Source organism: Pelophylax lessonae (assembly GCF_965119305.1).
Source record: "Pelophylax lessonae genome assembly, chromosome: 5".
Taxonomy (NCBI): domain Eukaryota; kingdom Metazoa; phylum Chordata; class Amphibia; order Anura; family Ranidae; genus Pelophylax; species Pelophylax lessonae.
Window position 1 is genome coordinate 498695184 of NC_138772.1, and position 17468 is coordinate 498712651.

At 42.9% G+C, this 17468-nt stretch overlaps 1 protein-coding gene across 1 annotated transcript in view; it reads left to right on the plus strand.

Moving 5' to 3' along the window:
- Positions 1–17468, plus strand: part of LOC309556569 (fibrocystin-L-like) — a gene marked incomplete at both ends in the record, with an annotated part of 290856 nt that overhangs the window by 21786 nt on the left and 251602 nt on the right. The window contains one exon of the mRNA XM_082259013.1: positions 17133–17221. Coding sequence (XP_082115139.1) covers positions 17133–17221 — 89 coding nt within the window. The remainder of the gene's footprint in view (positions 1–17132; positions 17222–17468) is intronic.

Here is a 17468-nt window from a genome sequence, read left to right on the forward strand (position 1 = left end):
GCTGTGTGGTGTGGGATAGGAGATAGGCAGGTGTCAGTGATCCACATCCATTTTTCTGTGTGTGGGCTGCAGTGAACACAATCTTTTTGGGGTGCAGTGAACACAATCCTTTTGGAGTGCAGTGAACAAAATCTTTGTGGGGTGCAGTGAACAAAACCTTTGTGGGGGTACAGTGAACACAATCTTTGTGGGGTGCAGTGAAGACAATCCTTGTGGGGTGCAGTGAAGACAATCCTTGTGGGGTGCAGTGAACAAAATCTTTGGGGGGTACAGTGAACAATCTTTGTGGGGTGCAGAGAAGACAATCCTTGTGGGGTGCAGTGAACAAAATCTTTGGGGGGGTACAGTGAACACAATCTTTGTGGGGTGCAGTGAACACAATCTTTGTGGGGTGCAGTGAAGACAATCCTTGTGGGGTGCAGTGAAGACAATCTTTGTGGGGTGCAGTGAAGACAATCCTTGTGGGGTGCAGTGAACAAAATCTTTGGGGGGTACAGTGAACACAATCTTTGTGGGGTGCAGTGAACAAAACCTTTGTGGGGTACAGTGAACACAATCTTTGTGGGGTGCAGTGAACAAAACCTTTGTGGGGTACAGTGAACACAATCTTTGTGGGGTGCAGTGAAGACAATCCTTTTGGAGTGCAGTGAACAAAATCTTTGTGGGGTACAGTGAACACAATCTTTGTGGGGTGCAGTGAACAAAATCTTTGTGGGGTACAGTGAACACAATCTTTGTGGGGTGCAGTGAAGACAATCCTTGTGGGGTGCAGTGAAGACAATCCTTGTGGGGTGCAGTGAACAAAATCTTTGGGGGGTACAGTGAACACAATCTTTGTGGGGTGCAGTGAACAAAACCTTTGTGGGGTACAGTGAACACAATCTTTGTGGGGTGCAGTGAACAAAACCTTTGTGGGGTACAGTGAACACAATCTTTGTGGGGTGCAGTGAAGACAATCCTTTTGGAGTGCAGTGAACACAATCTTTGTGGGGTACAGTGAACACAATCTTTGTGGGGTGCAGTGAACAAAACCTTTGTGGGGTACAGTGAACAAAACCTTTGTGGGGTACAGTGAACACAATCTTTGTGGGGTGCAGTGAACACAATCTTTGTGGGGTGCAGTGAACACAACCTTTGTGGGGTACAGTGAACACAATCTTTGTGGGGTGCAGTGAACAAAACCTTTGTGGGGTACAGTGAACACAATCTTTGTGGGGTACAGTGAAGACAATCCTTGTGGGGTGCAGTGAAGACAATCCTTGTGGGGTGCAGTGAACAAAATCTTTGGGGGGTACAGTGAACACAATCTTTGTGGGGTGCAGTGAACAAAACCTTTGTGGGGTACAGTGAACAAAACCTTTGTGGGGTACAGTGAACACAATCTTTGTGGGGTGCAGTGAACACAATCTTTGTGGGGTGCAGTGAACACAACCTTTGTGGGGTACAGTGAACACAATCTTTGTGGGGTGCAGTGAACAAAACCTTTGTGGGGTACAGTGAACACAATCTTTGTGGGGTACAGTGAACACAATCCTTGTGGGGTGCAGTGAAGACAATCCTTGTGGGGTGCAGTGAACAAAATCTTTGGGGGGTACAGTGAACACAATCTTTGTGGGGTGCAGTGAACAAAACCTTTGTGGGGTACAGTGAACACAATCTTTGTGGGGTGCAGTGAACAAAACCTTTGTGGGGTACAGTGAACACAATCTTTGTGGGGTGCAGTGAAGACAATCCTTTTGGAGTGCAGTGAACACAATCTTTGTGGGGTACAGTGAACACAATCTTTGTGGGGTGCAGTGAACAAAACCTTTGTGGGGTACAGTGAACAAAACCTTTGTGGGGTACAGTGAACACAATCTTTGTGGGGTGCAGTGAACACAATCTTTGTGGGGTGCAGTGAACACAACCTTTGTGGGGTACAGTGAACACAATCTTTGTGGGGTGCAGTGAACAAAACCTTTGTGGGGTACAGTGAACACAATCTTTGTGGGGTACAGTGAACACAATCTTTGTGGGGTGCAGTGAACAAAACCTTTGTGGGGTACAGTGAACACAATCTTTGTGGGGTGCAGTGAACAAAACCTTTGTGGGGTACAGTGAACACAATCTTTGTGGGGTGCAGAGAAGACAATCCTTTTGGGGTGCAGTGAACACAATCTTTGTGGGGTACAGTGAACACAATCTTTGTGGGGTACAGTGAACACAATCTCATACTTCTGAAGCTTTGAGGGTGCTGCCTGTTCTATACTCCTCCTCCTCCTCATCCATCCTTTTAGGTGTACAAACAATAGTAATTGGGGCCTAGTGTGCTTCTGTACGTGTGAAAAACATACACTTTTTTTTGATCATATTTCCTATTCCGCTATTCAATAAAAACCTTTGGGGCTCAATTAAATTGCGGAATAGTCTGTGTCGGTACGTGTGAGATCCACCTTTCCAAGTTTTTGGGGTTCATCTCATACTTCTGAAGATTTGAGGGTGCTGCCTGTTCCATACTCCTCTTCCTCATCCTCCCTTTAGGGTAGGAAAAAATTTAATCGGGCCTAGTCTGTGTTTGTACGTGTGAGATACACAGTTTTTTATCCTATTCCGCTATTCAATACACACCCTTTTGGTGTAAAAAACATTAAATTGCGGCATAGTTTGCATATTTGACTGTGAGATACACCCGTGCAAAACTGTTGTTCTTTTGTTCCGCTATTCAATAAAGACCTTTCTAGGGCAAGATCTTAAATTTCAGAAATATGCTCCTGGGCAGCCTGGCACACATGAGCGATTACATGCTGCAGTGTCTCCACAACGACCGCCGAGTTGCCCACATTCTAACTTGTGCTGATTACTGGGTGGCCACGCTGCTGGATCCCCGTTACAAGGACAACGTACCGTCCTTAATTCACTCACTGGAGCGCGATCGCAAGATGCGCGAGTACAAGCGCACGCTGGTAGACGCCATGCTGCTGGCATTCCCATCTGACAGCGGGGCCACAGTGGAAGCACAAGGCAGAGGAGGAGGAGGAGGAGGTCGCCAACTCAACCAGGGCACCGCCAGCACCTCAGAAGGCAGGGTTAGCATGGCCGAAATGTGGAAAAGCTTTGTCAGCATGCCACAACAAACAGCAGCACCAGCAGCTCAGATGGAACGTCTTAGCAGGAGGCAGCATTTTACCAACATGGTGGAGCAGTATGTGTGCACACGCCTACATGTAGTGAATGAGGGGTCTGCTCCCTTCAACTTCTGGGTCTCCAAATTGGGCACATGGCCTGAGCTTGCCCTTTACGCCTTGGAGGTGCTGGCGTGCCCTGCAGCCAGTGTATTATCTGAACGGGTATTTAGCACGGCTGGGGGTGTTATAACAGACAAGCGCAGCCGCCTGTCCAGAGACAATGTGGACAAGCTCACGTTCATTAAAATGAACCAGGCATGGATCCCACGGGACTTTTCCGTACCTTGTGCAGAATAGCAATGGATACCGACCTTACCCAGCCATTGTTCCATTTTTGCTCTTTCTCACTCTTTTGGGGTGTACCCTCATTTAAAATTTGTGAAAAGAAGCAGTGTTGGCTACCTCGTCCTCCTCCTCAGGGCCAGATTAACGTAGGGGCTATTGGAGCTGCAGCTCCATGCAGGCCCCTACCTTTTATATAGGCCCCGGGTTGGCCATATTCACTGTGACCGCTCTTCTGTCACTTGTAAACACAGAAGTCTGGCTTCTATGCTCGCTTCCCCAGGCAGCACCCTCAGAACCTCCCCACACAGCGCGAAGGCCGGACAAGGAGGGACAGTTGCCGATGCATGGATGTGTTTATGGGCTTCAGAGACAGCATCCCATGTTGAATTAGGCATGCATGGCTGCACCCTTCCTCCTCTGGGTGCATGCCAAGGCACGGCCCTTAAGGCCCTTCAAAATCCTCAGCACCAAGACCATGATGCTCTTAATCCGGCCCTGGTCCTCCTCCACCGCCGCTTCCACCTACACCGCCCATAGGTGTGCGCAGCCTATTGCATTAGGGTGTGCACCCCAAAGTTGAAATACACATGCATGTGTTTGCCTACATGTACATGGCCCCGATACATTACTCTCCCTGCTGGCAAAGAGAAATAGAGCAGAGCAGGTGCGAGGGAGATCTTTCCCATCTCCTCACTGGCAAACAGAGCGATAATGCTATGTGCCCTAGGTGATTAGGGTGTGCCCAGGTACACCAGGCACACCCTGTGCGCACGCCTATGACACCGCCACATCCACCACCACCTCTACCTCCCTCCTACTCCATATGGGCCTCGTCCTTCAGAGATGAAGAACATTGTTTTATTTTTCTGTTTTTTTTTGTTGTTTTAAGTTATTTACCTATCCACATTTGTTTGCAGAGCACTTGCCATGCTCTTAACTACGTTTTGCTGCCATTTGCAGCACTCTAGCCCTTTCCATTGGTGTTTTAGAGCCATTTTAGTGCCTTAAAGTTCGGGTCCCCATTGACTTCAATGGGGTTCGGTGTCCGGGAAAAGTTCGGTAAAAGTCCTGGACACGGACCCGGACCCGGACTTTTTTTTAAAGTTCGGCCGAACCCGTCGAACACGGACATCTAGGTGTCCGCTCAACCCTAGTCATCAGGACCTGATAGATAGGAGTAATTTACCCAGAAGATGCACAGAAAACAATGCAATGTTGACAGGAATTTTTTATTCTTACTGCTCTTTCCTAAATTCCAAAAAAGGCCTATACAAACATTTTAAAGTGGAACGTTAGTCAGAAAATAAGGACCTTACTTGATCATGATAGGCTGGCCCCTTTTGCAGGTATAGCTATGTAAAACATTAAAAATAAGTGCCTATACTGTTTAAATCCAGTAATATACTCTCTCTGCACATGGTCAGTTGCTCTCCATTTTTGGAATAGTGCCAAAAATCATAGCCACTATAGGCCAATCTGCTGACGGCCTAAGGATTTATCGCTGTGCAGGAGGCGATTCATAGCATAAATACTAATGTGGAGTTTATGCTCCTTGCTAAAGAACATTCTTTTTTTATCAAGTTATTATGGGTAAAGTTCCACTTTAACTCTTAAGACTCACATTTACCACTTAACCCTGAACCTTAACCTTTTTTTTTTTTTTTTTTTAAATTTAAAAATTAAAATTTTTATTGATTTCATAATTATAGAAACACAATCGAAAAAAGGGAAAGCAACATATATTCATAATGCCATATCCCTGCTAGTGTCCCTCCCCCTACCCCCCCCCCCCCAGAAACCCCTGAAGTTTAATACAAACTTACAAAAGTCCTACCTCAATTCCTCTACTCTCCCTATAGCTTCTTTCATCAACATGGTACTAACTGCTCTAATTCAATTTCAATTCCCCCAAATTTGTATATAATTCCTAGGGGTTTTAAAATCTTTCCATTTTTTCCATTTTTTCAAGAAATCATCAGATTGTTCTTCATCCCTACTACACATAAGTTCCATATTGTGTATATATTCCACTCTCCCACACCATTCCCTCTTGGTAGGAGCTTCTGTTTCCAGACATCTGTTTGGTATTGTCCCTTTCGCGGCGTATAGTAAGTTTTAATGATAGTTTAATTTTTTTGGATTAGGCAGACCCATGGATCATCTGCCACTTCTACCCCTGTCATCTGATTAATCGAACATTGTATTCCTAACCAGAATATGCGGATCTTTGGGCATTACCACCATATATGAAACATTGATCCTTCAACCTGGCATCCCCTCCAGCAGTGATTGGATCTCTCAGGAAAGTAACGATGAACCCTGATTGGCATGGTGTACCATCTTGCCAAACAATTATAGCTCAACTCAATATTGTTCATGTCACTAGCGGTGCAGTGGGCAGCTCTAAGTACATTTTTTTCCTCATTTTGCTCTTATCTAATTCCTATTTCTTTCTCCCAATTTTCAATGAAAGGAGGTTTCCCCTCACCCTCAAGGTCAGTTAACATCCTATATACGAGAGACATACCATGTCCAACCTTCGTTAACGGGTTACAGAGTTTTTCCATAGGGTTCAACTCTTTTTCCAACCTAAGAGGGTGGGGCAAAGTTCCAATAAAATGTGCTAACTGCCTATTATTCCATTCATTCAGTGTCAACTTCCTCAAAGTGTTCAAATCCTGATGTGTCCTAATCTTCCCCTTGTGAATTATATCTTATATTCGCGAATCACCTACCCCTCCCCAATTGTTTCTCTAGCCCAGGTAAAAATTTTATTTTTAAATCAGTTTTTGTCCATTTAATCATCCATGACAATATAGCTGCTATATAATATCTTTTAATGCCCGGTACTCCTAAACCCCCTGTCACTTTATTTCTGCTGAGAGTCATCCATCGCACCCTCTGTTTTTTCCCCTGCCATATAAATCTAGAAATCATTGTTTTTATTGTTTTAAAATAAGCAGGTGGAATAGCTATTGGGAGCATTTGGAATCTATACAAAATTTTAGATAAAATTGTCACTTTAAGCATATTAATTCTGCCCAGCCATGATAGTGGTCGTCTCAAGATTTCCCAAAAACTAGACTTTATTTCTTCCAACATAGGAATGTAGTTAGCCGGATAGAGATTTCCTGGTAATGATGTTATATTTATACCCAAATATTTTAATTTAAATTTCGACCGAGTAAATGGGAACTCATTTTGTAATGCCTGTTCTTCTTTTTTTATTTAATCCAAAATTCCAGATTTCAGATTTTATTGGATGTATCTTGAAATTTGACGAATCTCCAAATCTTCTAATTTCTTTAATGATATTAGGGAGAATCATTCTGGGGTTACTTATATAAAACAAAAGTTCGTCCACGTAAGCTGCGATTTTATGTTCCTCCAACGGCATGTTCCGCTAATGACAGGACAAACAACAGGGGGGGCAGAGGACACCCCTGTCTTGTCCCGTTACACATCTTGAACCTCTGTGATGAATTGCCATTTACTTTTACCAAGGCCGTCTGGTTTTTATATAATGCTCCTATCCACCGGATCATCCTAGGGCCCACCCCCAAATTATTTAATGTTTCAAACACGAAGTCCCAGTATACTCTATCAAATGCTTTTTCTGCATCAATGGACAGTAGAAGAGTCGGGGCTTCTCGCATTTGAGGTCTATATATTAATTGTGTTCTTATCCCATTATCTTTTCCCTATCTCCCTGGGACAAATCCTGTTTGATCTGGGTGGATCCATTCCCCCATCAGATTATTCAGGCGGGCTGCTAGTAATTTTATATCTGTATTCAGCAAGGATATTGGCCTATAACTAGAACACAAAGTGGCATCTTTCCCCTCTTTAGGAATGATCGTTATGCGAGCCCGTAGCAAATCGTTTCCTAGGGTTCCCCCCTCTCCAGTTTCATTCATATATACACAGAATTTAGGTACTAGAATTTCCTTAAATCTCCTGTAATATCTAGTTGTAAAAACCATCTGGGCCAGGGCTTTTCCCTAAAGGGGAATTTTTTAAAGCCTCAATTATTTCCTCCTGTGAGAGTTAACAATTTTTCTTTTTCAACCCTGGGGAGCATTGAATCTTGTGAATATTTAATAGTTTTTTGTTTTCTAGATTGTTCTATATCAGGCCTATCTATTTGTCTAACCAAATAAATGTTCTTATAATATTGTTGAAAAATGCTTGCTATTTCCGTAGTGGAGAAAACTCTCTCCTTTTCTGTTCTTTATTTTCTCTGTATAATTATTTGATTTTTTACTCTTTAACAAGCTGGATAGATGTTTCCCAGGTTTGTTCCCCCATTTATATCTCTCCTTAGACAACTTATTAACCACTTAAGCCCCGGAAGATTTTACCCCCTTCCTGACCAGGGCCTATTTTGCGATTCGGCACTGCGTGACTTTAACGGACAATTGCGCGGTCGTACGACGCTGTACCTAAACAAATTTGACGTCCTTTTTTCCCACAAACAGAGCTTTCTTTTGGTGGTATTTGATCACCTGTGCAATTTTTTGATCATGCGCTATAAACAAAAAAAAGAGCGTCAATTTTGCAAAAATAACAATATTTTTCACATTTTTTATATGAAATTCCCCCAAAAAAATGTAAAAATCTAAATTTTTTAACATTTTAGGCCAATTTGTTTTATGCTACATATGTTTGGTAAAAAAATGGCAAAAAGCGTATTTTGATTGGTTTGCGCAAAAGTTATTGCGTTTACTAACTAAGGGAAAGATTTTTGTCATTTTTGTTGTTTTTTTTTTTAACGATAGAAAGTATTCTCATGCTCGGTGCCCAGTGACAGCGGCCATCATCCCTGATCAGTATATACAAAAAGAGTTCCCCTTAGTGGTATGGGACTATAAATGCCGCTGGACAATGTATACTATGTAAAAAATAACTTTATTGATACAAAGGGACATGTAGTGAAAACACAATGTTAAGAGAAACACAAATACACATACAGGGCATTAAAATTGCATGCATTTGACAGACCGAATACCGAACCAAGATGTGGACACTCAGGTACATAGGGCAATCGTGGAACCGGAACCGACCCTACGCGTTTCGGGCGTGGAAGCCCTTCCTCAGGGGTCACCCAAAGTTACCAGATAGAGCACCTAGTGTATCTAGAAAAGTAAGGCGATTTAGTAAATTGTAAAACAGATATCTGTGTAGTTGCATATCGCCTAGTGTATCTAGGAAAACAAAATTGCTTCGATATACTTTCAAACAGACATTTGTACAACTATATATACACAGGCCGACAATTGTAAACTCTGTCTTCTAATATCAGCTCTATGAGGATCGACCTACCCTTTGTGTCCAACCAGTGGATTGGATCGGTCTGTCGGATAAAAACGGTATTGCTACCGTGTGGAGGGATGCCCAAGTTTTCCCAAAGCCCGTACAGGGCATAGAACTCCGTGAGAGTATCAAGAGTATAGTAGCAGTAGCTGCCCGGAGGGATCGACAGGGCACCACGATGACCAGTCAGTAGTGGCTCGACATGGACCGCTCACATGTAGAAGGGTATAAACATTTGTGATACCTAATGCAAAGAATATAAAAGTACAACACCAAAGTTGGAATAGCTAGGAATAATAATTCCCTGTGAATTTGTCTTGGACCCCTTTAGAGACCATGAAGATATTTACATTGAGTATATGAAGTGAATGTGACCAAAGGGTCAAATAAAGTAGATATGATATAGATCTTATGTTGGCGTGGTCAGCATTGTGAAGGTGGTCTGAAAGATATCAAGGGGGGGTATAGAGGCTATTAGAGCCCCAATAAATTGCAAAAGTGCAAGTAAGAGAAAAAGAGGTAGGTGTAGTGAAATCAACATCCCAGGTTCATGCAAAGAAACCAAGAGAACCATACACAACACATAATAGTGCAACCAAAGATTGAAGTGCAAACAAAGTGCATGGGATTCAAATGCATATGACATGCGCATAATGGAGGGCATGGACGTGCAAGTGCCTGAATTCGTTCATAATGTGCAGCATAACAGTGTGCTGTATTGTCACACTGATATGACTTGCAGGTAGTCAAAGAGAAAATTAACTCAAGCTGTCCACATTAATGTATGCCATAAACATATGGTCAAATAAACGTGGGCAATCCAGGTTTAAATCCCAGGCAGTGTGCATACATGGCCCCCTACACCTGCAGGTGACGCATGCCACATAACTGTGTGATGATATGAGGAAAAGAGTGATAAATTGTAAGTATTGAGAAGGAAAAGTGTGTAAAGAGAATGCCAGAAAAAAAGGGGGGATAGTATGGTGAATGGGGAATTACATACTGAATAGTAATACAGGACATAAGACAAATGGTGCAGGTCGAAAGCATGCAAAAGTACAATAAGAGCCATAGTGATAAGAAGCCAGGTTAGTGAACCAATGACATGCAGTAGAGAGAGATCTAGTACTTACTGTCCCTGGGTGTTCATGGGCTTGGCATCCTCTGCGGATAGTCAGAAGCCCAGACTATTTAAAGATCCTCGCATGACGCCAGCGCCTGCGCAGTGGCGACGCATGACGTCAATGCGAGCGGTCCTGAGAGCCTATCTGGTCATCCGCCCGGAGAGCGCGGGCCCCGCCCATCCCGGAAGGAGAGGCCGGGTCCGCGTTCCACGGGCACCGACGCGGGAAACCAGCTACTCAGGAAGAGAGCTGGAGTAAGCGGGGAGCCAGAACGACTAGCGCCCCCTACCCGCGCCGGGGGAGCCTGCAACCAACAAGGCAGTAGGAATAAAGCCAGCGAAGCGCTGGTGAACACAGAGGAATAAGCAGGAAGAATATGGGAGAAGAGAAAGGAGATAGAAAGAAGGAAAGAAAAGGAAGAAAAGGGGAAGAAGAAAGAAAAAAAGGGGGAAAGAGAAAAGGAAACAGAGGAAAAGAGAAGGACATAGGTGGGCAGGGAGGAAGGAACCCCAGACGAAAAAATGTAAAAAATAATGTACTTGTCCATCGCGGTGGCACAGTATTGGTCTCTCAATTACATGTTACAGCCAATGTACAGAAACTACACAAAGCTTATATACATAACCGAGAGCATGTTTTTCCACCATATATTAGCCAGAAGGGACCATAAGACCGTCGTATAGGATAGTACTAAACCCTGCATATAATTAAGTCAAATCATGTCAGTTGTTGCACAGAAAATACATAGCATATTGTATGAATATATTATATTATAGTACATATAAAATATATGATAGAAATTTTGGATAAGCCATTATCACACAGGATAAGATGTACAATATAGGTATCATAATAATGTCAGGCTATCTTAATAAGAAGTTCTGAACATAAATATTGTGTCATAGAACCGACCTTTAACCCCACCGAGTTGTATAATGATGTTAAACTCTGCCCCAGAGCATCTACATGGGCAATCTAATGGGCAGTACAGCCTATTTTAGAGGGAATGTGAAAGGGGGGGAGAGGGGAGATTTTTTGGGGGTTTTTTTGTGTACTTCCTCTTAGTTGGAAGTATAGTCATGATCATTGTTCCCAGCCACCCGAAGAAAAGCCCTCCAGAAATGGCCTGAAACTGATCACGTCGTTCAGGCCCGGGGCTGTGGTGGCATTTAAGTCCAGGATCCAACGAGTTCCCCGCTGTAGAAGGGTCTTATTCCAGTCCCCACCGCGGGGACTGGGGTGGACCCTATCCAGAGCGAGAAACTTTGGAACCGGAGGAATACCTGTATGCATATCTCGTACATGTCTGCCAAGTGGCAGATCCGGATCACGTTTTTGCATACTTGATACATGTCGATAAATACGTTTGTGAAAGGGCAGCTGGGTTTTCCCTACATAGTAGGACCCACATGGACAGGAGAGTAAGTACACCACCCCTGCCGTTTTGCAATTAACAAAGTGATGTGCCTTAAATGTCTTACCTTTGGGGAGACGAATATTAGAGTCTCTATTGATATACTGGCAGTAATTGCACCCTCCACATGTAAATGTTCCGAATCTTTTACAGGGGTCTTTTCGGTATTTGCCAACAAATTCACTCTGTGTGAGGTAGTCTTTCAAGGCTTTAGTTCTACGGTACGTAATGGCCGGTCTCTGTGTAATATGTGGGCTGATACTAGGGTCGCAACTCAACATATGCCAATATTTTTGAATCGCTTTAAGTACTTGTTGATGCTGTTCCGAATATTGCATTATAATGCGAGGAAGATTCGCATCTACAGTGCCTGATTTGGTTTTTTTCTTGTTTTTAAACAGCAGTTCTTGTCGCGTAAAAGAGTTTGCTCTGTTGAACGCTTTTTTGAGGCAAGTTTTGGAATAACCTCTTTCGCGTAAACGCGCCCTCAGGTTGTTGGCCTCAGTTTTGAATTGTGTGTCATTTGAGCAATTTCTGCGAATACGCAGATACTGACTAAAAGGTATAGATCTGACAAGTGGTGCAGGGTGTGAACTGGACGCATGTAAGATAGTGTTCGCGGATGTGGGCTTGCGGTATAAAGTGGTTTGTAAGTTTCCTAGACCGTCCTTCTTGATGGTAATATCAAGAAAGTTAATTGAGTGTGGGTCATAATTCATAGTGAACTTCAAATTGAAGTTGTTGTTATTCATGTGTGTGACCCCCTCAATGAGTTCCTCAGACGAGCCGCTCCAAATAACTAGAATGTCATCAATGTAGCGGTGCCAGGTTAGGATGTTCCTGGTCCAGCCTGTAGATGAGTCCTCAGATAGCAACTGACGTTCCCACTCCCCCAGGTACAGGTTGGCATACGATGGGGCACACGCGGTCCCCATCGCAACCCCCTGCACCTGGAGGTAGTGGGAACCATCAAAAGAGAAGATATTATTGGTGAGTATAAATCTAAGGCCCTGTACGAGAAACCCATTGAGGCCACTTTGATGTCTATCAAATTGAGACAATATTTTTTGAACTACCTGGATGCCCTGTTGGTGTGGTATCGAGCTGTAGAGTGCTTCTACATCGATAGCCACCAACAGGGCATCCGATGGAATCACTATCGAATCAAGAATCTGGAGTAAGTGGATCGTGTCCCTAACATAAGAGGGTAGGCTCTGTACGAAAGGACGTAGTTTTGAATCTATGAACTTACTTAGATTCTCCGATATGCTCCCACATCCTGACACTATCGGGCGTCCTGGGGGTTTGGAAGGGTGTTTATGAACCTTCGGTAGGCTATAAAAGGTGGGAACCACCGGAAATTTTGTTCGTAAAAAATCCCATGTGGGCTTATCTATAGTATTGTAGAGATAGGCGTGGTCCACCATGGTATAGAACTCTAAATTAGATCTATCGATGGCCCCTTTTAAAATAGGCCTGTACCACTCCCTGTTATTGAGGATTTGGAGACACATGTCCCTATATTGGGAGTTACTGAGTATGACTATGTTCCCGCCCTTATCTGATGGTTTGATCGTAAGATCATGTTGCTCTATTAAGGTTTTTAGGGCTATTTTCTTTTTTAACGAGTAATGGCGGCGATCTGCGATTTTTTTTTTGCGGGACTGCGACATTACGGCAGACAGATCGGACCCTTGACTGACATTTTTGACACTTTTGGGGTTACCAGTGACATTACTACAGTAATCAGTGCTATGCATATGCACTGTTACTGTAAAATTACACTGGCAGTGAAGGGGTTAACTTTTTTTGAGAGGGAGGGGTTAAGTGTGTCCCTAGAGGTGTGATTCTAACTGTGATTGAATGTGGCTACTGGTGTAAGAACAGAGATCAACGGTCCTACATAGCAGAACCGTATGATCTCCATTCTTACACAGGGAAGAATGACACGCGTGGGGGGGTCCGTGACCAAGCGGGAGCGCGCCTCCGGGGGCGCGCGCTCGCTCCCAAAACCCTTACAGGCTAGCGACGTAGTCCTACGACGCTTTGCCTGTGAGGTCGGCAAGTGGTTAAAGTGCCGCCTAGTCTCCTCATCTAACAGTTATCTCAATTCATCTCTTTTTAGTACAAGATTCTTTTGTACTTCTGCTTTTAAAGTCAATTTATGCTCTTGTTCCAACTCATGCAATTCAGCTAACAGATTATTTATCTTTAGGGCTCTTTCTCTTTTTTTCCTATGTCCTATTGAAATAAAAATTCCTCTCATTTAGGCTTTATAGGCCTCGCAGGTTATTGCCTGGGATACCTCCAGGGATTCGTTTGTTAAGAAATAATGTGCAAGTTTTTCCTCAATTTTGATTGATGTATGACTTATCGTCTCTATCGACCTATGATCCAACATTATATAGTCCAATCTTGAGTACGTCCGGTGCACGGGGCAATAACATGTATAATCCCTTTTCTCCGGGGTGTTGAATTCTCCATGTGTCCACCAATTGACATTTGTGGAGTTTATCTCTAACCTTCCTAAGCCGGATCCCATCCTTTACCCATGCATCAGATGTACAATTAAGAAGAGGATTCCTACAGAGATTAAACTCCCCCGCCAAAATCAAATAGCCTTTTTTAAAATAGAACAATTTATCTAATATTTTCTTTAAAAATTATTTTGGGTTTTTATTAGGGCAATATACATTAGCTAACGTGCATTCCAGCCCCTGCAAATCTCTCTTCTAGGGAGAATCTAACATCTTTGGCGAAACCTACAGCTACCCCTTTTCCTCTTTTTATGGGGGAGTCTCCATAATACCAGCTTGGAAATAGTTGTGAATACATTTTTACATTTGTACTCTGTGCTCTATAGGTCTTTTGTAAAAAAGCAATTTTAACAGTACCACGTCTCAATTCCTCCATCCATTTAAGTCTCTTTGTTGGAGTGTTTAGGCCCCTGATGTTATATAGTAGAATCTTTAGGAGTTCATTTTATTCTAATTTAAATTCTACTGTTGATTCTTATCATTCTAACTTAATTCCCTCCACACCACCTCCATCCAAACCAATTGAGTGAAAAGTTGCTGGAAAGATTTGTTTTAGGGCACTTCTGTATGCATCGGCCAATAGTTTACAAAGAGACATAATCTTCTTTAGTAGGACTAATGACTTCCCTTTTCTAATTTCCTCACTACCCTCCCCCCTTTCCCCCACTCCTTCCCAAATTTCTACTCCCCTTCCCCTCCACCTCCTCTACCACCCCCCTATCTCCTATCCCCTGATGTTATTGACCTATTAGAAAAGAGGCTATCCCTCAAGTGCCCCCCATCTCTCCCCTTGTCCTACAGAGTGGTGCTCAGCAGGCGCACCCGTGAAGAGTCCCTCAACCCAATGATCCAGGGAGATCCGAGGCTCTCTGGGCATCAGAGCAAATCAGTTTTCTTCTTAATAACCCCCTTAGTCCAGCCTACCTCCACCATCCATCACCCCCTCCCATTCCCCTCACCCCCTCAGCTTAATTGCAGTGTAGTTGAATTTTGCAAATCAGTTCTTCTTCTTCTTAGGGACTAAACGCCACTGTTCTTCTGTATGTATCTCCTTATTATCACCTCCTTCAGACCAATTTGGGATTTCCAGGAAGGGTGTATCCAATTTTCCCCAAAGGTCTCGGAGTTCCTCAAGAAATCTCAGTCTCGCAGATCTTCCCTTTCTTCTGCCTATTAAATAGGCCGGGAACTCCCAGTAATAGTGGATATCCTATTTCTGCATATATTCCACCAGTGGTCTCAATGTTCACCTTCTCAATGTAGTCTGGGATAAGTCAGTGAAAAATTGTATATTCTCATTTGCAAGTTTAATAGGTGGATTCTTTTTTATATTCGTCTATATTAGGGCTTTATTTGTGTAATTTTGAAACCTTATGATAATATCTCTGGAAGTTTCCGCTGAGATATTTCTGGGTCTCCTGAGTTGATGTACTCTCTCTAAGTTAATGCGATCAGCTTCTGAATTTCCCAATAATGGGTTAAAAATTTCCCTCATTTTGTTCGTTAGATTTTCTTCTTCTTGTTCTGGGAGACCTTGTATTCTCAAATTCTCCTCCTACTCCTGTTCTTCTGATCCTCTATCATATAAGCAAGGTTTCTATTCTACAACTTTAATTCTTTCATTTCCCCCTTTAGGATTTTAATTGATCTTAAATAGCTTTCCAGATCTTCCACTCGAAGAAACACATGGCTCAAATCCTTACTTATTGCTGTTAGATCTATATGCAAGGATGTTTCCAATGCATCCAGCATATTGGCCATTTCTTCTTTTGTAAGAGAGTGATCTGTTGGTAATACTTCAGTGACTAGGTCTGATCCAATTCCGTCCTCAGTATTCTGTTCCACTACAGATTGGCTTCTACCATTGGCTTGAGGGTGGACCTAAAGAGGTCCTATTTAGATCCTTTTTTGATACAGTTTGCTTTGCTCTGGCCCCAAGCAGTTTCTCAGACAAGGATTTTCCAGTATTTTCCTCTTGGACCATAAATTTCCTAATGGTATTGGGACTTCCACTCATTTTTGGTGCTTTTTCCAACGTGCCACTTATTGCTGGTCTACCCCTCATGATTCTTTATTTTTAATATTCAAGATTTATTACGAAGTTGGTATAGTCTAGTTTCAAAAGTTTCAAATGAGAAGATTAGTTCATGGAGATTTGTACTACCTACGTCAGCCTCTACTGACCATCAAAGGTAGACAGCATTAGGGCGTACATGCAAAACATCCACTTATACCTTGATGGCCCAAAAGTTAACAGCAATGCCGGGGGCATGAAGAGGCATACAGGAGAACAATAATCTTTATATAACTTCATGTAACTTCATGCGACTTCAAATATCTTGTATCATATATATCATATAGTCATATAAATTACAGTCTGAGAGAAACAGCATGGAGGAAAAAGACAGCATGAAAAGATCTCACCTTCTTCAGACAGCTCCACTCCTACTCCACTTCTATAATGTCCAGTAATTTATTAAATTCTGATAGGGACCCAGTCCAATTTGGAGCTTGAGATACAGGAAATGCAGGAGAGGCACAGGAGACATAGGAGGTATAGCTTATCCAGGTATTTAATCATTCAGTTTGATATTCAAAAGGAGGGAGTCAGTCCCATATTACTCCCTTTCTTATCCCCTCAGCTAGAGATCCACAGGTCAACCGCAGCACATCAATACAGCACAGCAGGAAAGCTCCAGTGTCCTACTGCTTTGCTATGGGGAATATCAGCTGCGGACCCAAGCCTTCACTCATCCTATCTCCTCCAGCACACTACTGCTGATCTCCTCTTCGATCCCCACCACTACAGCTCGATCTACCTGCTCCACCCAACCCGTGATCCTTAGCTGGACCCGACCAATATCCAGAGTTCTGCCAAGTAGAGTTGGCGCTGGGGGGGCCAGGCTAAGCTAGCCGGCCAGCTGTAGCTTGGGCTCACGTGCACTTCCTACCAGGTCCTCCCCTTGTCGGGTACGCACCAACCCTGAACCCTAACCTAAACCCCCTATCCCTTAAATCCTTAACTCCCCCATCCAAAATCCTAATCTTAAACCTAAATTCTAACCTTTGACTCTAACCCTACACTAACCCCTAAATTACCTTCTTTTTCATTAAAAGTATTGGAGTATCCTGCCCTGTTGAGTGCCAAAAACTACCCACAGCAAGAATCCCAGATGCATACATTTATGTTCCATTTCTAAAGCATTATTTGTATTTCTTTTATAATGTCAATTATATAAACACAGTACCGATAAATGTATATAATTCTAACAAAGGACTTTCTTTCCACTGTCAGGTAAAAGTGGCCTATGGTAGCTCGTCACCTTCCTTCACCTGGTATTCCTATCAGAAATCACAGACTTTCTTTCTCCAGAAGGGAAAACCGTAAGTGTGTGTTGGACCATTAGATCTAGGCATGCAAACAATTGGTGCATTTAATAGGTTTAGTTCAGAATTACCAATACATGTATTTTATTAGCATATAGATACTTGAGTTTATTTTATGTTTTATTATACAGGATTTGCACAGTGCTTTACAATTTAAAGGGAGACAGTACAGTTACAATACAATAAAATACAAGAGGGTTAAGAGGGCCCTGCTTATAAAAAGCTTACAATCTACTAGGGTGGG